This window comes from Cystoisospora suis (assembly GCF_002600585.1).
Source record: "Cystoisospora suis strain Wien I chromosome Unknown contig_987, whole genome shotgun sequence".
NCBI lineage: Eukaryota > Apicomplexa > Conoidasida > Eucoccidiorida > Sarcocystidae > Cystoisospora > Cystoisospora suis.
In genome coordinates, this window is record NW_027153788.1 from 1 (window position 1) to 26,236 (window position 26,236).

General features: G+C 47.7%; 3 protein-coding genes across 3 annotated transcripts; 2 read left to right on the forward strand and 1 right to left on the reverse strand.

Moving 5' to 3' along the window:
• Positions 1-5: 5 nt before the first annotated feature.
• On the forward strand, positions 6-935 carry CSUI_002327 (uncharacterized protein). The gene has a single exon (XM_068062529.1). It carries the CDS (start codon positions 535-537, stop codon positions 676-678), a length of 144 nt encoding a protein of 47 aa, XP_067925493.1. The 5' UTR covers positions 6-534; the 3' UTR covers positions 679-935.
• Positions 936-1,401: 466 nt separating this feature from the next.
• CSUI_002328 (uncharacterized protein) lies at positions 1,402-18,376 on the reverse strand. The gene is made up of 10 exons (XM_068062530.1): positions 13,798-18,376; positions 12,776-12,979; positions 11,660-11,754; positions 10,681-10,794; positions 9,811-9,993; positions 8,747-8,825; positions 7,586-7,663; positions 6,846-7,332; positions 5,613-5,711; positions 1,402-4,546 (listed from the first exon to the last, which is right to left on the reverse strand). Exons 1-10 carry the CDS (start codon positions 16,366-16,368, stop codon positions 3,366-3,368), a joined length of 5,091 nt encoding a protein of 1,696 aa, XP_067925494.1. The 5' UTR covers positions 16,369-18,376; the 3' UTR covers positions 1,402-3,365.
• On the forward strand, positions 18,270-25,210 carry CSUI_002329 (uncharacterized protein). Its single transcript, XM_068062531.1, has one exon. The coding sequence runs from the start codon at positions 21,362-21,364 to the stop codon at positions 21,800-21,802; it is 441 nt and encodes a 146-aa protein (XP_067925495.1). The 5' UTR covers positions 18,270-21,361; the 3' UTR covers positions 21,803-25,210.
• Positions 25,211-26,236: the final 1,026 nt, after the last annotated feature.

Below are 26,236 nucleotides of genomic sequence, written 5' to 3' on the forward strand. Positions count from 1 at the left end.
GGGGGGGGGGGGTAAGAGGGAAAGGTACAACCGGGTGTTCATCCAGCCGTAGCAGAGGTATAGACAAAAAGTACAGCCTGAAGGTAGTAGGGCCAAAGTAGGGGGACGGGCCAGGGGTGGTTTGTAGTGCAGTAGTGCGGCCTCCCATGTGCTATAGAACTTCGTATCATCACTAGGCCTGATTACATTACAGTTGCAGACTCCGCGTTCTTGCCGGTATATGGTGGGTGACCCACTTGGCTCTTCTTATACCTCTCACGTGTGACTAGCTGGGGGCACAACGAAGCACAAGGGTACAGGAGGGTGGATTCCGCCGTCGGCGAGACATCGCAGTTCCGTTGTCTTCAGACCCGATGGTCAGCTGCCGTCAAGCGCTTGTTTCTTTGCCGCCGGCTGGGTGTATGACGGCATGCCGCCCGCAGCTCGGGGCTGATTTGCGCTGAGTTAAAACGGACAAGTACCGTACTCAGACAGGAAGAAGGGCAGGCAGGCCGGTGGGTTAGGAGGGCAACATTGTGTACTCGTCGACGGAAGATGATGGCGGGCTTTGTTTTACCATCCAGGCAACCTAGGTCGTGGGTTGAGTATCGCATGTGCGTGGCTCCTAGCGACTCCACTATCCGTCCAAGTGAAGCGTTGGTCAGGAGCAGGGTAGGGTACGCCTTTTCAAAACGCTGACCGGCTGTCCGGTAATGAGTTAACGGGCCTTTATCACCGGACATTCGCGTATCAGTGTAGGGAGAGGCGCGCGTTATCATGGACGACCAAACCCGTGGGCAGTAGGGGAGCATGCGTTCTTCTCTCGTTTCGTTCTCAAGTTTTAGATTAGGGGATGTGGAAAAGAAAAGTGTTCAATGATTATCGAGTTTCCAGTCTTGCCCGCCGGACGCAATGAAACTCTTGACCGTTCTTCTTACTATCATTGCTGTCAATCTACTGATTGATTAGATCTCTCCTCTCCTCCACCCCCCCCTCCCCCCCTTGGGGCTGAGGAGCTCGCTCTCTGTCTCGCCGCTTTCTCACGGGCGTGCTGCCTAAGTTATTGCTTTGCTCAGTCCTTAAGTCGTTTTACCTGATCTTGCTGCGAAACAGACGGAGACGGCTCAAAACCGACGGGCAGCTATACGATAATAGACAGTCGGCTTCTCTTACTTGCAAGCTGGGAGGAGTTTGAGAATAGAACACCACACCTCTCCTAGAGGCTTGGTACTTCGGAGAGTATAAGAATCAGTTTCAGAATCCCTCTGAACCAGCATTCTCAGAAGCCAGGAGGTCCCCACGCTAGAAAGCTGCCTGCGACGGCGATTCAGTAGTAAAGTGGTTTGCTTACCCGGGGGTTGGTCGCGGAACCGCCGCCGTGACGACGGCTAGGAGAGAGCATGTACGCCGATGTCTTATAGGGCCCCGATGTGCTCATTCAGTTGCCACACGCCAAGACTTATCCGCTTCTCCACCCTCCTGCCCCTCAGTAGAAACAAAATACAACAGGCGTACTGATCCTCAGCCCTGTTTCACCTCAATCCATGCATGCGATAGCTGCAATAACTCGACAATTCTACGATTTCCCGGGTACGTAGGGGAGGTTTGTGTGCGCGGAGTCAGTTGTTCTGTCTTACTTCCTCACCCATTAGAGCGGTTCCAAGCAGCGCGGGATTGATGGTCGTAGGAAGTTTCACCCTCGGCATTACAAATGGATGCATACATAGTTGGGGTGTACGTATAGATGTATAAAGAACTGTTGTCTCTCTCAGCAGTCTCCTTACCAGGGCCATGGGCAACAAGCCGCACGAAGAAGTCCCTAACATGGGGTAAAACGCAGGTCCTACTATACGTCTGATGAAGGTGACAGGCGACTGTATCTATCTGCCTGCAAGATCGCAAGGCGGTGTCTCAAGACACCCTCCTATCGCCCTCTCCCTCACCTGACTAACACCCCATATTCACAGCGACTCAGATGAATGAAAGAAGCGTTTTGTGAAACTCGGAAGACAAACTATTCATGATCCGGTAGATCGTTTTCGTCCTTCTCCCTGTTTCAAACTCTGTCGAGTGACAAGGACTGACTGATCACCGTCATGACCATCACCCGGGCGCTGACCTCCCATCTGATCCTCATCAGCAAGCATCGCATGGTGGCGGTACGGCCTTTGTAGTACGCCTGCATGTGATGAACCCTCACAGAAGGTAAAAAGGAGAGACGGAGGGGGGGGCGAGGTACCTTGCTATCACCTCTCTCGGAGATTTCCAGTTGCTTACTTCATTGTTAGGACTGAACAGGTAGCTCCCTCTATGACTACTACACTCTCTACTCTCTTCTCCGGGCAAAGCTTCCTCAGGGACGACGGCACGGGATCGAGGTATCCTGTAGATTGCCGTAGAAGAGTGGACACCATCATAGACTTCATACACCCGCATCACGATGAGCAGCAGTACGAAGCCCAGGCATATCTAGCTAAAAAGTACCTTTCTGTCTTCCTCTTTTCTTCGAGAGGGTGTCACCTGGACACTGGCATTTGCACACTCTCTACAGCAACATCCTGAGAGAAAGAGAAGCGTTTCAAAGAGACCCTTATCCGCATAGAGAGACCTGCGGGAGGCCCCTACGCGCGTACACATATAGACAGGTCTGGGAAGACAAGACAATGGTAAATACATGTGCGAGGAGTGTATCACGAAGGGACTACAGGTGCTGTAGGTACAGAACCAGGAGTCGGTAGAGACCCCCCTCAGACAAACGCACACCCCATCCTGAAACTTCATTGCATGCGTAGCAGCAGGTGTTGTCAAAGGTCATCAATGCCTTACAGACATACCTTCCTTCCACGGAAACATTAGACAGGAGGAAAAGAGATACAAAAAACAAGGTGAAAAGTTCGAAAGAGTGGAGACTAACGTGAACTTCTCCTCACCTTTCCCGGAGACGACAATGCATGAGTGCAGGGTGACCACGTAAGAGTGTCCCTTACTGCAGCCCGGAGTATGCTCAAGCTCGTTACCCCTGTCTCCTTGAGTATACTCAAGCTAGTTACTCCTGTATCCTTGTCTCTTTTCCAGGTAGGTGCAGATTGAACGACCGTATAATATATATATATATACTTTCTACAGTAGATATCTAGAAGCACGGAAAAAAGACAGAAAGGAGGCAACCACAGTGAAAATGCCTCCCACCCTACCCGCGTCTTCCTCCCCTCATCCTCTGTTGAATCATTTTTTTGTTCGAAGAAAGCGAAGCAGTTTCGTATCCTTCTGTCGTCCCTCTCTCTTCTTCCTTCTTCTCCTTCCATCTATCTTGCGTTCTCTTCTGTGGAAAGGCGTCAAGCCAGTTCTCCTTACTTCTCTCTCGTCTTCCATCATCAGACCCACGTTCAAAGTAAATCGACAACTGAAGAGTTCTGTTCCGGTCTCTTCTCACGCAAGGAGTCCCTTCCCTTCTCACCTGTCCTTTGTTCTCCTTCAATAGAATCATTCTCCAGGTTACCCGTTAGAAGATCCTTTTCTCCCACTACGTTATTCGACTTATTTGTGTTTCTGTCAATCCGCGTCTTGCCTCCCTCTCCAGCGCCGGCTAGCCCTATGTTGTGCTTTACGTCACCTCCTACCTGGTTTAGTGTACGTACAGCCGAGAGTGGGGGCGATTCTGGAGATACCGCGGAAGGGAGTTCATTGCAAGAGTCAACACTCATGATTTCGTTCACTACTCGTTCCTGCCATCCTGCTTTTCTCCCTTCAGTCCCTTCTCTTGACTCGACAGAACCCTTTTTCTCCTTATCACCTTTCAAACCATCTTTTCCTCTCTCACCTTCTACTCTCTCTACCTTTCCATCTTTCCCTGTCTTCCCATGCGCCCCCCCGATGCTGTCTCCACCCTCTTCTTTCTCTTCCCGCTTCACCTCTCCCTCAGCCCACAATCCCTCCCGTGGCGGCCTTGCAGATACTTCACGCAACTCAATATCTTCTTTCCATCTCCGTGACGATTTCTCTACATCCTTAGATGATTTGCCTTGCCTCCCGGCACCGGCAGCACCCGTAGCTTCTACCTCTCGGAAAGGTTCTTCTCGTCCCCACGTCTCTAATAGACTATCTCGATCACAACTATCTCTTCTCTGTCTATCTCCCCGTCTTGTCTCCTCTCGTCCCGCTCTTTTATGGCGGCGATGATCTTCTCTTACTCCCGCTCTTTTCTCTTCTTCTTTTTCACCTCGTTCTCCGAGCTTTTCATTATCTCCACCCGGGCTTCTCCTACCATACGCCATCGTACCACTCCCATGAGATGCTGCCGAATCTGAAGTCGATCTGTGAAGTCTTTCTTCTTCAGATCTGTAGTCTTTGACACTCCTTCCTCCGGTAGTATCATCCGAGCTTACCCCTCCAGGATGAGTTAAGAGATGACGATAATACGGCTCTGATGGGTGTCCAGAAGAGCCCTCTTCATGTAAGCCACGCCAGCTACTTTCTCTTCTTTCACTTGAGGATCGTCGAGGAAAATTTCCTGTCTCCTTTTGCCAACGCACCTCTATCCATCCGCTCTCTTCATCGTCTTCAGGATCTTAAGAGGAAACAAACACAGATGAAAGATAGATACATATCCCAAGAGAGATATATACATGGACCAACGGAAGGAAGGAACACATGTTTTCACACGTTTTACACGACCCATGCATTTACCTCTTCTCTTTTCTTCAAAAAGAAGGGAAGAAAAAAAAACAAACGAAGAGAGGAGAGAGAGATCGAGGTAGCTAATTACACTGAGCCGGGAGTGGTGGTAAAGGTATGACCATCCCTTTTGCTAGTGGGATGAGGGAAGGCAGGTATATCAATCCATACAAAGAGAGAATCGATAGATGCCCTACAGACATGTCTCTATTGTCCCTCTGGTCTACGTACCACTTCAGATACGTGTTTGTACGTTGGAAGAGCGAAGAAAGGGAGTTGCCTAGAGAGACAGTAGCGACTAGATACATACGGCTTATCAACTTGGCTCATTCAACAGGGTGCCGCAAAAGAGGAGAACTGCAGGAGATCTCAGAAACAACGAGAGAAGACGCGGATCTATGGGCAGTTGCTGTGTCTTTATGGAAAATGCATGCATGGGGAGATGAGACATCGAGGGAGTGTCGATAGTCAGCCAGAAGAAACAGCAACGTGATGATTTATATACGATACACATGGACCACTCCCGTTTATTTACAGTTACATTTCTCACGAAGGGCTACTGGACAAAGATAGACATACACCTAGATACACGTACGCTGCTGCCGGGCAGATAGTCGCCCCCTTAAGAATTCATACAACCCTCGCACATCATGTGGAAAGTCTCCACCTAGCTAGAGTCGCCCTCAGTACTGTCTCAACCTCGTGGATGTACGTACTAACACACACACAAATACAAAGACTACGGAGTCTTCTTGTGAATAGAAGTCTACTAAAGACTGCAAGCAACCTATCCACAGGATCCGGAGGTAGTTGAGTTATTATGAGGACTTCGGGCAGTCCTATCTGCGCGCAGGCAGGCCTACATAAATGTTGCGCTGGAAGTTGATTTCTTTAGACACGCTATTGTGAAAGAAAAAAAGGGGTAGTTAGGTAGGTACGTATGCCTATGACGGCAGTACCTGACTGATAAGACTTTGCCTGTAAGGCGCCTGTTGACGGCGCTCCTTGCCATCGGTGACAACTCTCGCCGCCAGCTACGCTTCCTGTAGTAGGGGTGTCTGCATGCAACACACGGAGAAAAGGGACAGTGCACGTAAGAGCGACCGATGTCTCTTGCCACAGCCCCACCCGAATACCACTCAGATCAGGAAACATATAAACACATGCTGCCTGTCCACCCCCTTCGTTCATGTATACACAGATGTATATATATACACTTTGACCCACATACATACATACTCATGCATACATCCACATCCGGTCATTCGTAGTCTGGATCCATAGTACAAGAAGAGATGCAGACTTACGCATATCCATCGTCTCTAGAGATACGATCCACATGTATTTCACATATGTATACATGCGTGCCCGTGTACACCCCTGTGTACACGTTCCTATACCTCCCATACAAACAATATACACATACCTCGACACACAAAGCTACTCACAAGCCATAAGAAGCTCACAGACATCAAACTGATCCATCTGCCTGCCTTGTCACGCTCCTGTCAACCACCAACTTCTTCTTTACGCGGCCGCATCTACGGCTAAGGTTAGGAGACTGAAGCATACCCAGCCTTCTTTAAGGCTTTAGTTGACGCAACTCCTTCCACCGCGCTCACTCATCAAAGTCTGGAAACGTCACGACCAGATCATCTTTTTTCTGACTACGACGTCGTGTGAATGGCGAAAGAAAGATCGACAGCAATGCGAAGAAGATCAATCTACCGGAGAAACAAAAAATAGCTCGACGAGATCTTTTGAGTGTTTTGATGGCATCAGGCAAACTATCTTTCTTGCGAAGAAACACGGTTACATCTATGAGAAAGAAAAGAGGAGAACATACGAGGATGGAGGTATAACTGAAGTAAGGTAAGTTGGTCTCATCGATGCCCGCCGTGTTTCTCTCTAGAAACGGCTTAGAGTCCCTCCATGAAGAATACATCATCCGACTTTGGAGAAACAAGATGAAGAGATACCAACTCATCCTTAACGCACCTCCCTACACACCTCAATCAAAAACAACCATTCTGTTTCTCTTGAATTTCCACATCGCATGGCCTTGCCCTCTTTTTCCTACTCTGTTACATCGCAGTCACCCGCCATTCTTCTCCACCTGTTGGTGAAAACGAGAACAAGACTACTACCTCCTTCTCTCTTTCTTGCTCCTTTCTCGTACTTCTCTTTCTTACCGTCTTTGGGAACCGTGGAGACCCGAGCCGGAGCTAAGATATCTTGGCCCTCCTGAAGTGATGAAGACGTCCCCCTTCCACGTCCTTGTTCATCTTCACGTTGAACTACAGCGGCGGCGACGGCGAGTCCAGGTGGGACGACGGCCTCCCCCCTGTGTCTAGCATCATGAAGAGCTAGACCCTCATGGCCTATTTTATGCTCTAATGCAGAAGCAGGGAGAGATGGTGTACTACCCCCGAGAGAAGGCGGGACAGTAGCCTCTCTCTGTTCTTTAGATAGAGATACCTGCTTATGGATCCCCCGACTAGGCAGAGTGGTGACAGGGCTGGTGGTTGATGGCTGTTCGGAAGGAGGTTGAATGCCTTTCTTCGCTCGAAATCGTTGAAGTGCTGCTTTAATATCCGTGATACGGCGATGAAGAATCTCACGTATCTGCACAAGAGGTGGAAGTGTCGCCCCTTTCAAAGGGACGAGAGTTTCAGCATCCTACAAAAAAGAAAGGGAAAAGAAAGAACATGGAAAGCAACGCAGTAGCAGATCAATCAAGCATCGTAGAGAGAGACAGAGCCTGCTAGACATGCGTATATCTATCATGACTATCTGGTACTCCCCTGCTGTAATCATCACCATTCTCCTACTCCTGTGAACCTTCCCTTCTCTCTGACGACGTGTCAGTCATTCAGCTCTCTCCCTCCTCATCTTCATCTTCTTTTCCTTCCCTTCCTCTCTTTTCTCTTACCCGCACATCGAAGATAATGTCCCTCCACTTCGTAGAGACAGAGGGGGTCTGATGCATGGCATCGAGATCGAGAACCGCCTGGTAGTGTACACACAGCAGAAGACACACTATCCCTATTAAGCAAAGGACTCGCCTACGTTCATTAACCACCGTGTACGAAAAAATCTCTAAGACCTCTCCACAACTTCTACTCCCCAACCAAGAGAATAGAAGAAAACAGCCACGTTCCCCGCGCTCTTCTCTCTCTCTCTCTGTCTACTCTCACTCCTCCTTATTCCTAACCGACATACAACGATACAACAAAGTACATGCATGCATACGGCACGCATGCAGCACTTAAGCCGTCTTCCCGTCATAATAGCATGCATGCCATCCAATGCTTGCCTGCGCCTCCTATGGCTACGACCTGCACGGGAAAGAATCTTTGAAGAGAGCGTATAGAAAGAGAAACAAGAAGGTACAAATAGGCTTGAAGGAAGGCAACCGCTAAAGGACGCAGAGAGGTTGGCATAGCGAAGAAGAAAGAAAAGAGTAAAAGCAAACCTTAGAGATCTCAAAGAGATGCAGGAGAAGAAACAAAGCCCATATAGGACGTATTTATTCTTCATATTTCGTTCTCTTTGCCTTCTCTCCCGGGGACGCTAACTAACACACAAGAGTTCGCACTCCGCTGCTGTTGCTGCCGCACTCCCCNNCTCCAAAACTGAAAGGCGGAAAGGAGAGATAGCTCAAAAGGACTACACCCCCCTTGCTTTGATTAAGAAGACTCCCCGGACAACGACTGTTTCAGAATCCATGGCGTGCTGCTACGACTGTTTTCTTCGTCTCTTCTGTGTTGTAGATGCCTGCTAATCATCTATCACGTCCCTTTCCTTCTCTCTTCTCTTGAGCAAGAAGAGACAACGGAGAAATGATGTTTCACTCTTGCGAAAGCAGATACGATGCAGGCAGAGAGACGCCTACGACAAGACGACGGTGAGATACCATCCACCTAGCTGCCTACACATACAGAATATGAAGACAGCTAGCTATTCACGTGGGTTTGGGTGAACAGAGGAACAAGAAGAGTGCAAAAAAGGAAACTTCCGCTCTGGAGTGACGCATTCAAGGAAGACAAAAGGAGAGAAACGGAGAAAAAGAGCCTGGGGAGCCATAACATACCTGAACCATAGTACGAGCTAGACCCTTTCGTTCAAGCAGCCCGAGATCAACAGACCGACGTGCCGCCCTGATGTACGTCCTAGACGAGAAGACAGAAGCACACAGAAAGATGTTGCTAGGGGCACACTCATCCAACGACGAACAAATCAGTGTCGCTCAACATAGAGTATATACCCGAGTGTATATGTGTACTCTTATATATGCATGGATATATGGAGACTGAGGGGTCTACAGCTTACGATGACGGCGACATGAATGGTAAACTAGGGAAAGAAGTGAAACGCTGAAGATCTGCGGTTACGCACGCATGGTGACTAAGTATGAATAGCGTGAGTACTGAAATAGGTATTTATACTATACATGACAGTACTCCCATATGATATGAGGACGGTACCTATAATCTCTTTGCATGCAGTCTCCTTCTTTGCATGCAGAGAAATCATGGGTAGCATCCGCGTATCACATAAGAGTACTGCCATACATAGAAGATAAACACACAGCAGAGACCAGGAGATGAGTCTCCGAGTCGTCGAAAAAGAGGGTGTGGAGTTATTCGACGAAAAAGAAGAGATAGAGAAAGAGAGAAGGAATTCGCCTGGCCTTGGAGAACCTTTTCGTTAGAAGAGCCTTCGGCCGCCCAACATACATACGTCACGTAGTGAACATGTCTGGAAAGAAATGACGCGTCATCTGACTCCCCTTTCATATCAGATAGATGACAGATTAACAAGCCACAAAGACAGACGTCACCTGACATGATATAGTCCTTTCCGTCTCTCTTCCTAACTGTCAGTCTCTCTATTCTTCAGTCAGACCCTCTCCCAAGGACAACACCTCGTCCCCTCACGAAAGACTTCGGGTACGCTGTACACACCCCAGTGATAGACACCTCATACATTCTCGAAAAGTCGACATCTCTCTCTCTACATAGATCTGTAAATCTATATGCATGCGAAGGGGAGGCGTGAGGATCCATGCCTTTGAGTCAAATGATGTATGACTGCAAGGCGGAGAGAGAGACAGATACCTTCTTGCGAAAAGCACAGGCCATGAAGCTAAACTACCTGAAGAAGACAATGGGCACTCCGTTGACATAGTAATCTTCAGGCAGCTGTTTCGCCGAGCCTCGTCCTCCATGATCTCCCACGTAGTGGAGGAAAATCGCTTTGATTTTATCGGGCATCTGTCTAGCCATAAGCTCTCCTGCATGACGATCCATCTCTCCGGTATCTCCAATCCACACATATCTACAAGGGAGACAGAACGGAACGACGAGAGTCAAAGGAGAAAAGAGAGAGGTGTATCCTACGTGAACATGCACATGAGGTGTATCTCTATGTCGCTAGACAGCCAGTGTATGCATCAGGCCCCCTGTAGAAGCTTATATGCAGGCTCACTGATTGACTGACTGACTGACTGTGGAGCTGTCTTTGATGGAAATCCCGGGGGGAGCCTAACCAACGAAGAGGATGTGTTGTGACGACGATATCGTGTACTTGTTTCTTCTCCATCCCTCTTCGTAAGATGACATATCTAGACAGGGAATAGACACACATGGATACGGTGGCGTTCAATAGATATATTTATATACACATAGTTACATACAAACCTATACACGCTCGTGTCTACACGTATCGTCACCCACGCCATATGTGTACATATGTATATATACACATGCGTCTGCGGGGACAATACACAGTTGAACAGATAGAAAGAGATACCGGTGTACTGTCACATACATGGACGTATTTGACATGTCTAGGCTAATCCATTTATCAAGAGCTAGAGAAGCACATCCGTCTACATACTGCTATGTATGCAACGATACGACGAAGCCTTCCTTCCACTGAAGGAGGAAAGGGGGGGGGGTGGGCGTATCAGTCGAGAGAACAGCAGACAGAAGAAACCTATCCAAAACTTTGAATGAAGCTTACTTGATATTGGGGTGAGTTCTAGCCAGTTTGGCATGAAGAAGAAGAAGATTCTCAAACTTGCGTTTTCCCTTCTCACTCGGAAAAATCCACTCATTCAACGTCGAGTATAAAACTCTGATCAGGCAGCATCCGATAAGCATAGCGTCAGAAGACGACGAGATCAAGGACGGTCGGGAATAAGAACAGCGTAACAATGCCTTCTGCATTCACATTTCTGTGCATATCTTCTATCTATTTACATATAGATAAAAGATATGCACACATGTGTAGGTTCATAGGTGTACAAGTATGTAAAGGTTGATGTATATATGTATCTAGGGAAGAATGGAAGGAGAAGCTATACGTGTTCGCGTAGGTGTAAAGGACTATGGCTGGCTATTGCAAGTCGTATCGTAAGCATGCCTCTTGAAGAAGAAGGTCAATACGCACAAGATACATGGTTTTTGTCAAGCAGTAAGAAATGAAATACCAAGGAGTATACACAGACACACTCCGCCCTGACAGAGACATGGAGACATCTACCTAGAAGAAAAATATGTATCACATACATACATATAACTACATGCGAAGATTAGTAAACTCTCCTTTGTATCGCCCATTCACGTCTCTGTATGACACTTAGGCCAGGTAGAACCAAGCATAAGTAAAGACATACCTATGTATTCATCTATCTGGGTACAGTCATGAACATGCCTGTAAAGCAGTCTCCTCGCCATCCATTACCGTGTGTTAAGGAGAGCTGAGTAATCGATCTTTCCCGACAATCTCCCCGAGAATTCCATCCTCTACATCCACCGCCACTGTCTCTGATAATACATGTGTATTATCCCTATTATCACCTGCTACTACAGGCATGGATGCATGTCACAATAGATCTGCAGAAGCACCAAAAAACACTAGACCCTGTCCGTAGGTAAAGAAAGCGTAAGTCCTCATCGCTCTATTTTCGCTTTCTTTCACACCCTCCGTCCCTTCTCACTTGTTCTGACAGTCGATACCCCAGCCTCGAATACCACGTCGTAAAGCTGTCTCCTGGAGTTTCCGGTTCAAAATACTATCTGCAGTAATCGGCACCTGTGTACACAGTCACACGGACAGCAAAAAGCAAACCAAAATATAGATCTATACATACGCATCTTTCCTTGCTACCAAAACTGTGGATGTATATAGATATGCATATCTTATATACATCTCTAGCTTTAACAACTTAGCGAAAGTAAGCAGGAAACGGGAAGAAAAGAATAGGGCGAAATGTCCAATTACTCGAGAGAAAAGAGAGATGACGACAAAGAAAGTCAGAAGAGAAGAGAAGCGAGAGTGCTTTCGTTGTTCAGACGTGAAATCACCATGGTGTACGTACAGTACAGAGAATACATAGGGGGGAAGTATGACGCCTACTAGTTACCTGTCACCGAAAAGAGAAAGAGGAAGCATGCATGCTGTCATCTTAACCTCCGCCTACACATGTCTACTAGTAGATATGAGTAGAAGATACGCTTGAATACACAGATACGCAAGTCTTTTATACGTAGCATGCATGCACCTTAGGATGAACCTTCCTAAGATACGTGAAAACTCTATTACGACTCCCTCTCTTTTCTTGAACTTATACACGATGTGGAGAGAAAAAGACTCCGAAACGTGTCTACATACCAACAACAAATCCACCACGATGCACGCTCAATTCTGTCTTCCTGTTGGTGACTACAGAACATATATGTCTACATCTACATACATGTATATATGCAGATTTATACCCGTATGAGTACACTGCTTATCAAACATAGGGACATTCTCTAGGTCTGTATGCGGAGGCATGAAACAAAGAGAGGATGCTCCGAGGAACGAAGCCCATTCATATCATGCCAACCGCAGAGACATAGAGATCATGCGACCCAATCGGATCACCTTCTACGTCTTCTACTCTTCCTTTCTTATATAAACCGAACTCCTGCTTAACAAAGGACGCCGCGTCGGGCGCCACTCCTGCACGCAGATATACTTGTCTCTACCTTTAGATGAAGAGATCATCGACAATAAGAGAAGCTCGGTGCTTCATACAGTGGCTCACTAACTAACTGACTGACTGACTGACCTGAGGAATGCGCGCTGTAAGTACACCAAGTGTCAGAGGTTTCTGATCTTTACGGAGTCCATGTGTGGAAAGATCAAGGAGAAACTGGAAGCATCCCGGATAGAAACTGCCACGCTCATACTGAGTGTCGATCCCCCCTAGAGAGACGGAGAGAAACGTCACTCCTCCACTTGATCGGATCGTATCATCAATATCAACGAGAACCTGCAAAGACAGAAGGCAAATGAAAAGAAAGAAGATCAACACAACCGACCACACGAACAACACAGGCTTTCAGATAAGAGAAACAAAGAAAGGAAGAAAAAACGAAAGAGGCATTTGAAAGGGAGATTGTTTTCTGACGAAGAGAGAAAAAGACATCTAGCGGTGGAAGAGAGATGAGGCGAAAGACACAGGCGGAGGGACTCGATTGGCTGAAACTTTCATCATGACGTCTTGAAGATATGAGGTGAGGATATAGATACCTCTACGAAAAAAGAAAGGCCTATACGAGACATGGTAGTATGAGATCCACGTGGAGGGAGAGAGGCGAACTGGAGATCTGCGAGACGCTACACATTGCATGCATACCTATAGTCTCTCCTTACATGACGGAACTGAATTTGTCTACCTCTCTGATCATGATACAAAGACACAGAAACAGACTCCGTCACGAGGAGAGTGCAATCGCCTGAGAGACGCTGCCATTTGAAGAGAAGGCAGAACGCAGCTAGGAGATCTCCGTCCGAAGGGCAAGAAGATCAAAAAGACACCTATGTACCACATCTGTACAAGAGGACAGAATACAGATTCTCAGAGAGATGAATGGATTCCTGTGTACTTATAGAGACCCATGCCTAGTCTAGAAGAGCGCATAGACATCAAGATAAAACACATGGAAAGACATAAAGCTTATATATATATGAAGGACTTGAAACGGACCCAGATGACTGCCTGAGAAGAAGATAACAAGGCGACCTCTCCCCCCCACGCTCTTGAAACAGAGACCTCCAACTCTATACCCACATGATTTTTTTCCTAACCTGTAAATCTCCATAGTGCAATGGTGATGCAACCTCTGCTTCGGCTCCGCTGGTAACTCCTGACAACATGTATCTCTTCAAGGTTCTTGTATCTCCTCCTTCCTTTCGACTTCTTCCATCATCTCTTTCTCCTAAGGACTGGGTCGCCTGAAGACTACTACTGGACCCAACTACAGCAGCCTCAGCAACAGCTGCTAATGACCCTACACGAACCTCTCTCCCACTCCTTCCTTTTCCTTCTCCGGCTCTCTTCATCTCACCCCCTCCAGCATCGACAACAACGTCAACTATATCAGGAGCGACACTCCCCCTTACTGCACTCCTAGCGCTACTACTGCTGCTGCTGCTAAGACTATAACCTTCATCAACGTTGGGTAGAGGCTGTCTTGAGAAGGATGAAGAAGAGGAAGCTGAATGTGTCCTAGGGAGAAGATCTGAGGAGGAAGAAGACGAGAATAAAGAAGAACGACTCGGTCCCTTTAAACGTCCTCCACTAGGATCTTCTTCAGATTTCTCTTGATCAAAGAACTGCATATACTTCTGATTGCGACTACTACTACTACTAGTATGGTGCTGATGGTGAAGACTATCAGCATAATCCGAAGAGACACTCGCTCCTCCTGGTTGAGGAAAGGATCGGACAGAACACCGCGCAAGAGACGGGGGAGACGCGGCGGAAGGGAAGGATGGATAGCGAGAGGCGGTAGGAGCCGCAGGAGGAGCAGTCGCTGGACTACTATGAGAAGACAGATTTGTTGAAGAAGAACAAATAGCTGGAGAGCTATGAAAACCTGTGGTGCCGTATGGATGATGAGGAGGAAGGGGAGGAGCAGGAGCAGTACTACTATGAGATAGGGAAGACAATGAATAGATACCATCATGAAGAGGAGGAGGACAAGAGGAAGAGGATGAAGGATAGCCTGAAGAATGAGATTGAGGTGCTCCATGAGCACCCCGACGGTGAACTCCTGAAGGATCGATCGTTCGAGTGTATGTTAAATCTAAGTCGGCAGGATCAGGATGGTTTCGAGAAGACGAGGAAACATCGAACGACGAGGAAGAAGAGGATGAAACAGCAGAAGACGACGGATGTCCTACTTTGGACTGAGAAGATCTGTTATTCTTACTCTCCCGTTGTTGCAGGGATTTCACTCGACCTTCAAGAGACCCCCCTGGGGAAGCCTTAGCGCCAGAGGAAGAAGAAGGATGAACACCAATAGAAGAAGACTCGGCAGGGGCAGAAGATAAGACAGGAGGAGGAGGCCGCCCAGGAGAGACAGTTATGATTCCTGAAGAAGAAGATGAAGATGAGGAAGAATCTTGAACTAAGTCAGAATCAAGAAGAGATGTCGAAGTCTTCTTCCCCTTAGTTTCATCACGTCTCTCTCTCTCCTCTCTTATCAAATCAACTTGGTCAGATGCTTTGTCCTTATTTGTCTTCTTCTCTTTATCCCGGGGAGATCCGTCTTTACAACTCATGATATCTCTTACCTTGTCTTCATTCTGTTTCTCTTGATCCTTCTTCAACTCTATCAACTCCTGTCCTTCTTCTTCCTCTTGTTCCCTTCTTGCCTCTCCTCTCACTTCTTCTCTACTATCCTTCAAGCAAAGACTCCGTGGACTTGAGGCATTGTCCTTATCATCATTATCATCTTCTTCTTCATCTGAAGAAGCCCTACGACTACGAAGTTCGCTTTCTCCTAGAGAAGAAATGGGAGAGAAAGCTTCACCATGATCTGAGCCAGTACCTAGGCCCCCATCTCCTGACCCCTTCTTATCAGCAGATATAGACGGGGGGAGAAGAAAGAAGGTATCTTCTTCTCCCCCCCCTCCTTTAGGTGAGCCGATCCATGTTTGGAGTTCATTCATGTCTTCATCATCTTCGGTTCCAGTCGTGTTGGACGCAGGTGGGACCGATGGCTTTGATACTGCAACTCCCCCAGTTGGACAAGCATTCCTATCATGATTCGAGGCCGATCTCGAGACATCTGCTGACCTATCATCGAGTGATGTGTTTCTCTCTCGACTAACACGATTGCAACCACTGTCTTGATCCTTCTGATACGGAAGGGACTTCTCTCTTTGTCCTTCTTCTTCTTCTCTCCTGTCGAGATCCCTAGTCACTCCTGCGTCTTGAGTGATACGGTGTACGGATGGAGGGGGTGAGAGGGCAGAAGAGACAATAACTCGCGGTGGCGTTATATCATTGTTGGACGATAGAGCCGAAGATTGGTCCGAAGCTCTACGAGTGTTGGAAGCTGTCTGGAGAGTCCCTACTTGATCGTCTGATAAATCTAGAAGTAAAGAGACACGTTTCTGATATCCTGTACCTTTCTCAACATTACCACCCTTCTCCGCCTCTTGTTGTTCTGTTTCTTCATTGCTCCCTGAGATATGTTGATCTCCTCTCCGAGAAGAAAACTCCTCGTCTTCTTCACCATGTTGTTCTCCTTTTCTCAAGCAGACCTGTCCTTCTTTCATCTTGTTCTCCCCCGACAGTTCCCCCCGACTCCCTGTGACCGATGACGATACTTCATCATCTCCTCTCCCGCCTGTTAAGAGATCTTCCATTCTCTCTCTCTCTCCTGTCTCTCTCTCTCTCTTTCTCTAGTAGGTGAAGAAAGCGGCGCTTGTGTTTCACTTCTTGAACTCCATGAGAATCGAAGTTTGAAGAGAATTATCTTATGGATGACTTAAGGCTGTTTTCAAGGAATCGAAGAAAGAAGTGAACGATCTGAAAAGACAGAGAGAGGACCAATCTACTCACCCCGGGCGTCCGCCCTCCACATATGTGTATGTATATTCATAGAAAGACTCCTACTCCTACCACCTAGAGTGGTAGTCGCAGTAGAAGAGAGAAGAAGAGAGCAAGTCGATTGACCATGAGCACGGACGGCTGGCTGTACAGACACTAGGCGCTCCTTGGTCAGTTGTGTCTAGCTCTTCGCCCCACTATAACTACTGCTATTCCTATGAATAGAAAGAGACACTTGAAAAGCGCGCATGCAAAAAGGATCCCTACAAGAGGAGTACTAACTCCGTCTCCTTTAGGACGGATCTCTGAAGATACTGGAGGGGTTTCCGAAGAAGGAGACTACATGAGGGAATCGTTCAGTGGTTAAAGAAAGAGAAAGAACAACACATGTGACTGACCTCCTTCACACGGAAAGAATAGAAGATCAAGTGAGTGAGGAGTGATACAAGATAACACTGAAGTCTCAAGATTTGTTTTCACTTTCGCTACTTCCCTTTCTTTTTCCCAAAGAACTCATCGCGATTGTCTCCTGTAGGGGAAAGAGAAACGTCGGATAGGAAGAGATTCTATGGAACAGTGGAAAGAAAGCATCATCCAGGGAAGCAGCAACGAGGGGAACGGCCGGCCGAAGGAGAAGAAAAGAGAAAGGACAGAAAAAAGTACAAAAAGAGAAGAATTATGAAAGGAATGAAACTTCCGCAAGACGACGCAAGAGAATGTCTCCGTGTGACAGCAAGCAAGTCGAAGGGGATGCCTTACGGTAATCTGTCTTGTGTCTTTCAAATAACTGAAGCTCTCTCGCCTTAAGAGAGCCAGGAATACACCCTCCAACGAGCGAGGGCCCTCGTATGAGCCCGAAGCTCATAGATCAGCAGTACAGAAGTACAAATGGGCTTGTCGGAGAAATGAACAGGTACGAAATAGAAATGTAGAAATAAATACGTATACAGATACAGATCAGCGAGCTGACAGGTTATCTAAAGGAACGGATGATGGTGATGATGATGGAAAGCGAGAAAACAAGCTCTGAGAGCAGAAGATGAGCGGACACAGACAAGAACCCACGTCAGCTCTAGAGTCAGACAAGTACGATTTCAACAGAGGACTGAGGAGTTCATCTCCACTCTCTAAGAAATATGGCTGAATACAGGGAGATGATGACACAGAACACGCACGAGAGATTAGAGAATGAGCTGGAAGGGTCAGCCAGGACGAGAGCGCCGTCGCTCGTGCAGCTACACGGACCAACCGGTAGCCCCATGAGAAGGAGAAGAGGCTCTCGGCTGTTGGAGTACGGTTGACAAGTCGGTACGTCTTTCTTCGTTTGCCGACACAGCCGTCGGTCACATCTGACCTGTGAAGGAGACCATGCTAGGTAACAGAAAGAAGATAGCGACAGCCGGCGTAAGAGGCCGAAAGCGGGATGACACCACTTAACGGAAGAGACGATCTATGAACGATGAGAGAAGAGAAGACAGACCGAAAGAATTCAGGAGTTTGTCTCAACGAAAAGAAGAATCGCCCTTGCACACCGCCTCCTCGGGGTAACAGGTTTTTTGAATGCCCGCCTCCTGCTTTCTCTTCATCGTAAGAAACTGCATGCAAGAGCATCCGGATGGATACCTCTCTGAAAGAAAAGATTCTACAATCTCGGGGTTTCACCCTCCTCTTTTCGGCAAAAGAGGTTTCCGTCTCTCACTCGATGCTCCCTCCTGCTCGGGTGTATGTACACCTGGAGTGGTTCACTGCCTCTACGTTCCAACGAGACAGCGACGAGCACGTATTCATGTCGTCCTCAGAAGCACTTTAAGCCAAGCTTTGTCTCATCTACATTGAAAATCAGTCCTCCTGCGCTATCACCCGCTTGCAAGTGCCTTCCCTTTTTGTTTTCGACAGGCTCTCTCCCGCATGCAGTGCATCAAGGGAGAAAAACGAACCGTGGCGATGCGGCAACTACCATGGCAACACAGCGGAATCCGATGATGTTTTCTCCGTAAAGTGACAGGCAGTAGCAACTGCACAATCGGTTTCCTGTCTCCTTTTATCGTTCTGAACTGTCTTTGGCAGACTACTGAAGTGTTCTCTTTCTCCTTCACACTCTCAGTCTCCGCCCTTCAGTGTAGCCGTGGAGTTGTTCCGCCTGTTTGAGTCGTTTACGGTCAAAGCAGCATGCATAGCTTAGCGGAGTCGTAGTTAGATAGATGCTGCGCTCCATAGTGACTCGTTCCTTCTTCAAGAACACCATGCATATACAAGCCGTTGTTTCGATCGTTTCTCTTCAGTTTTGAGTTTCGAAGAAACAACTGAGAAAAGCTATGGGACGCAGTCCGGGGAGATACTTGACTCCTCTAGCCGCAGAAGAAGATCGATATGATCTTGGCTGCGCCGGGTCCTAGGATAGTGTCGCCCCGGGGCGAGATCATTACGCCGTCCTTCGTATCTCTGTCTGCCTAGAGCTTCTTTACTCGTCAAAACATACCTGCTAGTTGTTTTGAGCTTTCAACCTTCCAAGCTATCTATCTGATGCAGCAGAGAACCGTAGAACCTGGCAGAAGATGACGGTGCATACTCGTGCACACGTCCTCGGCTGTATTCGCTTGTCTCCAGAGGAGAGTGAGACAAGACTTCTTCTTTTGAGTACAACTCGCTCATCCTCTGTCAGATTTGAATGGAAACACTTTTCATTTGTCTTTCGTTGAAGGATTTGACTAGCTCCCTCGAACTAGCTTCTCCTTTCTTCCTCTCTCTCTCTCTCTATCACCAGCATGGTATTCTCATCAGTCACTCGTTTATTGACCCCACAGAACGAGATTGTATCTCGAAGCCAGAGAAATCTCTGGTCCATGAGGAACTTGCCTCGCTCTGACGCCTATCGGTCTCTAGCACTGCCTCGTGCCGCCTCTTCAACTCATGGCAGCTAGTCGTCACAAGTTAGGAAGGCTTTCTGTTTCTCTTTGCCACTTCACTGTCGGGGTCTTCTCCCCCCTCTCAGTATCCAGGAGAACATCTTGTGGGTGACGCTCACCTTTCTCTTGTAGATAGATAGTCTCGTTCTCACTCCTCAGGAATTTCATCCCTAAGAGGATAAATGTTTCACCGCTTCATTCCGACAGCGTCAATAGTTGTGGCCTCGTAATTGCTGGCGAACATCGTGAGGAAGAAGACGGAGGAGCAGTGGAAGAGGAGAGAAGGATTGGATGAAAATTGATAAGGGGGGGTACTGTGGCTATTGGAGGGCACTGCACTGATCAACTGCGGAGAGGTGGGAAAAGTGTGTGCTCTACGTATAGATTTCTTATACAGGCTCGGGTGTCCCTTGTTTTTTCTCCCTTGTACAAGAAGAGACAGCAAGCATTTGTGTCGTGGGGAGGACTCTTTCCATCCGATCAAGACAAGACAGGCAAGGTGTTCACTTTCTCTATTCTCTCCCTATATCTCTTCTTGTTGCCCTGACTGTCTCTCTTCGTTTTTCTTCTTTTCTTTCTCCTACTTCAAGCCTTCATTTCCGTCTCTTCCTCTCCATCTCTTACACCACTTTTTTCGCTCCTTCTTCTCCTGAGTCTCTCTTACCAAGTTCGTGATAGAAAGCTGATGCTTACGCCTCTCAATCCTTTCGAGAAGAAAGGCATCTGTTCGCCATAAGGAACACAACTTCTCTAGGATACAGTCCATACAATGTAATCTCGACCCTAGCACTCCATGGTCGAGTGCATGTCTGTCTCATCTCTCTCTCTCTCTCTCTTCTTCTCTTTCTTCTTTTTTTCTCTCTTCCTTAGTGTTCAAAGGAACCTCCTGATTTCAGACTCTTCTAAGCCCAGACTGGCCGTCTATCTCTCCGGTCCCTACCACTCTTCCTCAGTGTGTGGTACCTCATCTTTCTTCTCTTTCACTTCACAATGCGCTTCCGCTTAGTCATCTGTCTCCGTGCTGAACAAGGCTCTCCCACGCCCTTGTCTGTATTGCCGGTACCTCAAGAGAATGATTTGACTGGCTGCTTGTTTAGACGTCCTTTCTCTTCTTTAGTTTCCGAGGCTGGTGAGGAAGAAAAGGCAGAGTCTTCTATTCTTTCTCGACATGTTTCAGCGGCTGCATCAGATCCCACTCGGGCCTTCTCTTCTTCTTCTTCTACAGCCCTTGGCTGCTGTCCTTCTTGTTCTTCTTTGTCTGCTTTTGAAGAAGAGGGGTCAGATACTCTTTCAACCGTCCGTCAGGATGGAAGAGTTAAACGAGGAGCACGGCTCTTCTCCGGTGTATCTACAGAAGCGGAGAGGCCTCATGCGGGTTTTCCTTTTTGTGCTTCCTGTCCACTTGTTCAGTCACTTCTTTCCTCTTCATACAGTGTGACCTTTCCCGTCTTTCTCAGTCTTGGTGTCTCTGCTCTTCTTTTCCAAGAACTTTCCGTCTCCTCATCCTCTTTGCCTTCTTCCTCTTCCTCTTCTCAGAAAGTCCCGATCTCTCCTTCACTTCCTTTCACTGCTTCTACTCCTCATTCTTCTTCTTCTTCTCGGGTAAAAGAAAGTCAGTGCAGGTGTCCTCTCGATGCCTCTTCTTCTCCTCCGTCATCAGCATCTTGTCGCCCTTCGTCTTCGTTCTCGCGTTCTCTCACTCCTGCCATCCAACTGTCGTCTTCCTCTCCCTACGACTTCTGTGGTGCACGTCAAGGCCGCAGCCTTGTTCTTCCATGGCGTTTCTCTGGTAGTTTTCCGCCAATTGGATCACGGGCACCTGTTGCTTCTTCTTCCTCCTCCTGTTTCGATAGTGTTTGTATTGTAGGGATTCCTACCTCCTTCTCTTTCCTCAGCTTCTTACATGTCTTGTCTGACTGCTATGCTGGAAGTATCGCAGCTGTGCATCTCTTCACCTACTGCTTGTCTACGGCTTTCAAACGTTCTCCCGTCCTCTCCCCTCGTAAGCAGTCTAGTTCAACTCCCGCTCCCCCGTCTGTATCATCCTCTTCTTCATTTTCTCCATGCTCTTCCTCGACCTCGTCCCATCTCTGTTGTCATTCTCAGCTCAGTTCGTCTGCCTCTTGTTCTTCTGCCTATCAAAACACAGATGAATCTTCATCTGCCTCTTCCGCTCGTTTCCTTCCTTCTTGCTCTCCTTCCTCTATCAAGGAGAGATCCCCCCTGGCGATTTCCTCGGCTTCTCTCCTCTCTTTTTCAGCTCCTGGAGACACGGAGACGAGACACAGACGGACTCTCTCTGACGGTGTTCTTACCTGTGAAATCAGCAGTGGAGACGGGGTGACGGTTTCTTCACTGTCATCAAAGGAGAACACCAAAGCCCGTGGACGAGAAGAAGAAGATAACGATGCAGGTCTTGGGGTTCGAGGTAAAGCAAGAGGAAAAGAAGCAGAGAGTGGGCTGGCTACGGGTGATCTAGAGGGTTCAAAGCATAGAACCAGTGAAAGAGATAGTGTGGCGCTATCAAAGAAGGACTGTGAAGATCATGTGTCTTCGGCTCGTTCTTCTTCTTCATCTAGCTGTCGTAAGGCGTTGTTACCATCGGGGTCGTCGAGTCCGGAAGGAAAGAATGGAGAGTCAGGAAAAGAACAGGAGAAAGTAGAGCCCTCTGACGGGTTAGAGGAACCGGGGGTAGACGATCACTGTCAAAGCTTTCCTTTCGGAGGGAGAGGAGGTGTTTACTTGCTCCAAGGACATTGTGGAAAGCCTGGTGTGCCCTCCGCACATACAGACAATCTGAGACAGCAGAAAGAAAGAGTAGAAAATGAAGAGAAGAAAGACGGACTAGTCAGGGATATCGACGTAGATGTAGAAGAAGATGGAAGGGAGAAAGAAAAGACTCAGAGAAAGATTACGTCCGATGGTGTTTGCGGGAGCGCAAGAGAGGGGGGAACAGAGGTTCGAGTTGAAGCGAAGGAGAATAGAAACGAGCAAGCAGAGAAGAAAGACCGAAATGATGATAGTCAGGTTGACGTATCACCCCAGGTCCTATCACCGGACTCGAGTATTCTTTTCTGGTGTACGGCTTCCCTTCTACGTAGAGCCGAAGATGCGTCAGCGCTGGCTACTTCCAGTGCCTCTTCTGTCTGCCTTCAGGGAGAAGTAGGCAAACCTACTACTACTACTTCCTCCTGTCAAGAAGACAGAAGGAAAGGAACTTCCTTCTATCCAGATGAAAGAAAAACCAACAGCTCTCATGCCAGGGAGTCTTCACACCAGCAACCTTGCTACTGTTCAGCATCCAGTTCATTGCGTACAGAGAGCTCTAGAGACGTTGGCGAGCATCAACAGGAGGGAGAAGAAGAAGAAGAACGGAAGAGAGGAGCAAGGAAGAAGCATTCTAATTCAAACGAAAGGGTGGGGAAAGGTACTGGCGTGAATCTTGCATGCAAAGATTGTCAGATGTCTTGTAGTCTTCTTGAGGGATGTTACCTGGGCTTTTACTCTGCTGTTGTGACGTTCAAGTCTCATCAAGAAGGTGAGCGGTTTCTTCGTGACTTTCATGGAAGAATCTTTCACCCTTCGTCCGATCATCATCCATTTTTATCGAGGGAGAAAAGAACACACGGGCTATCAACAGAGACAGCTAAGCACGTGACAGGGACATCTCATCGGGCATCGTCCAATACCTCTATACAGTGTTTGAGTGAGAAGGAGAAGCCATTCCCTCATTCTCGAGACAGCAATGTTAGAGCGCCTTCTGCTGAAATACTTTCTCCAAGAGGATTAGAGAAAGATTGTAAGAGTGAAGAGCATAATACGGTGGCCGAGAAGAAGCTGACGCGAGAGAAAGATGTAACGGATCTCTCTCACTTGGGAGGTAAGAAAGGAAGAAGAGGAAGCCGACAGGCTTACTTGAGAGATAGGAGTTTAGACATGAAGGGTGGCGATGCGGGAGAAGAGAAACATGATGGATCTGTCTTTCAAAGCACTTCTTGCATGTGCTACGCCAATCAAGAGGGAGAGATGGTGAGCGAGAGGAAGGAAGAAAATGTGAGGGATAGGGTCAAGAAAAAGAAGAAAAAGAAAAAGAACACAAACACCCAGAACCATCATCATCGTGCTCCGTCAGGATACAGCAAGCAGCAGGAGCAGCCTGTATCAGACGAGAAGGGAAAGATGTCTAAGAGATTGTCTAGCGGGGAGATAAGAGAAGAGAAACCACCAAGGCGTCCAGGTGTCTGTTCCTCTTTTTTAAATTCGCAAGAAGACGACGAAGAAGAAGAAGGAAGAGGTGAAAGTGACTCCTGTGGAAAGGCTGTCTCCAAGAGTGTAAGTAACCGTCCCAGAATAATGCGAAGTCACTGTGCATCTTCTTCTCCTTTTCCTTCCCCTCCTTCTCTTCCTTCATCGTCTTCTTCTTCTTCCTCTTCTCATGGCGTTGCCTCTTCCTCTTCTCTCACTTCCTCAGTTGTTCCTTTGCGTGAGGCTTCCACATCCCATTGCGGCTGCTCCTCATCGTCAGTCTCCTCGTCTCCTTTGAGTTGCCAGACTCTCAACCCACCTCCTAGCTCACCACATTCATCATCTTTCTCTTTCAAGAAGTCTTTTCTCGAGATGAATGCCTCTAGCACATCTGTGGAAGGATGGGCTTGTACACGCAAGAAGACGCCATCCGCCCCATGGCTTTCAGCGCGATGGTATGCGATTCCCTTAGCTTCTTTCGAATACTGCTGCGGAGAAATCGAGGGAGAAGAGGGAGAGAAGGAAATAGAAGGAGAACCAAGTGCTAAGAATTCTCATCGTGTAAGGTATCATCCATCTGATGTGTCTGCGGGTCCCATCCCAAGTACGGTGATAAGGACAGAACATATCAAGTCAGTAAGCTCGTTGGTACATTCCTCGGCAAGTTCTCTGTGTAGGATCACCCCTCTCTCTAATTCAGAGAGTCTTTCCCTCGATAATAGTCGTAGTCAAATCTCTTCTTCATCTTCATACACCTTGTCATCTCTCAGTCATTCAGCTGCTTCCCCCCCCCCTCAAGCAGCCTTAAGTTCCACACCTTCGTCTAATCTTAGCTGTGCATCTCCTTCTCCGTGTTCTTCTTCTTCTTCATCGTCGTCTACTCTTCTCACAGATTCAGACTTAGCCCAATCTTGTTTCGCGACGTCTTTTTCTCCTTCTCCTCCGCACCAGCTGACTTTCCCCTCTGCTGTCTTTCACTCTCCTCGAGACGGCCGTCCTAACTCCAGTGGTATAGGAGATTTTCGGGTTTCTTCAACTCCTTCTTCCTCTCGTGTCCTGTCTTCATCCCCCCCTTCTTCTTCTTCTTCTTCCTCTTGTGTATCTACCAGTCTTCGAACCCTCTCATCCGTGTCAACCTTAGAGATTCCCTATAAAGCTAGTTTTTCCTTTCCTGCTTCTTTTACTTCACCTCATCTTCCTTCTTGTCTGTCTTCGTCTCCTTGTTCTACTCCACTTATCTTGCCTGCATGTTCCACCTCAGTCTTTCGACAGATTCCTATGTGCCCCGTATGTCTAGAGAGAGTGGACGATACGGCCTCGGGCATTACAACGGAGCCTTCAGGCTGGCGTTCAAGGCATCCTCTGTTTGCCTTAGCCTTTCTTCAGCGACTTCGTTCTGTAAACAAGAGAAGCTCTTCCTTGCCGAAAGCGAGACACACGCAGCTGGAGATTTCGCCAGGAGGGGGGGAAGAAAAAGAAGAAGAAGAACGAGTTCAAGGTAAGGCGACCGTGGTGACATGTCTATGTGAGAAAGAAGGAGACACCGGAGACCGACGGAAAGGAAGAAAATCAACTGAGATGTTTGAAGGTGGTGTAAAAGAAACAATGAAAAGAGAAGTGTATGAAACTGATGATCTAGAAGAGAAACCCAAAGACAAGGGAGGAGGGGACGATGAAGTTGCAACCCCCGAGGGACAGGTCAAGAATACAATCGAGGTGACGGACTGGAAGAAGAATGCAAAAGAGAAGTGGAGAGAAACGAAGAGTGAGAAATTCCACGAGGAAGGCTATGAGGGACTGGCATCTCACACCAGCGGTACAGTCACACGAGGGGGAACCATAGAAAAGAAAGAAAAGAGAACAAGAGACAGAGAACATATGGAAGACTCAGAAGCAAAAGAAGAAAAAAGCGAAGGTGAGACAAGAGGAAGTCTCCGGGTGAGGGGGGACATAGAGAAGAAAGGGTCGCTTTGTGAAAGAGAAGACGATGAAATAGCATCTCTCCTAAGATTCATTCCTTCAGATCTTTTGAACTCAGTCGCAATCGCTTCATGCCGAGTATGTTTAACTTTACTTCTTGTGCATTATGAAGCTGCTATCAAGGCATTATCTCCTCACGGAGGGAAGGAGATGCTAAAGGAGAAGAGAGAACCCGCCCCTGATGTACAGGAAACATCGGGAGAGATCGTCCAGACTCCTTCTATTCCTGTCACGTCGAATCCTGGATTTCGTGAGCTTCAATCAAAACAAGGGAGTTCAGAAGATGGAAGAGACAGCATAGATGGGCCAAAAGAGAGAGAGAGTCTCCATACATCCATGGAGACGCTCCACACCTCTCATTGCCTCTCTCTCTCTACTAGTAGCCCTGCCGAAGATGTCGAATCTAGAGCAGGTACGCCAGGAAGCATGCATACAAGGGAGGTAAAAGAAGATGAAAAGAGACAAGAGGGGACATCCATCCCTTGTTCAAGGACAGATGGTAGTACTCATATCTCCGATAGAGAAACGGAAGAAGAAGAAGAAGATGTGTCTC

Coding starts and splice junctions, on each gene's coding strand:
- CSUI_002328 (XM_068062530.1), bottom strand. CDS start 16,368: ATGGAAGATCTCTTAACAGGCGGGAGAGGAGATGATGAAGTATCGTCA. Junction 12,980..13,797: donor TGCACTATGGAGATTTACAG/GTTAGGAAAAAA, acceptor CTGTCTTTGCAG/GTTCTCGTTGATATTGATGA. Junction 8,826..9,810: donor GTGCCCATTGTCTTCTTCAG/GTAGTTTAGCTT, acceptor CTTCTCGTCTAG/GACGTACATCAGGGCGGCAC.
- CSUI_002327 (XM_068062529.1), top strand. CDS start 535: ATGATGGCGGGCTTTGTTTTACCATCCAGGCAACCTAGGTCGTGGGTT.
- CSUI_002329 (XM_068062531.1), top strand. CDS start 21,362: ATGTCTTGTCTGACTGCTATGCTGGAAGTATCGCAGCTGTGCATCTCT.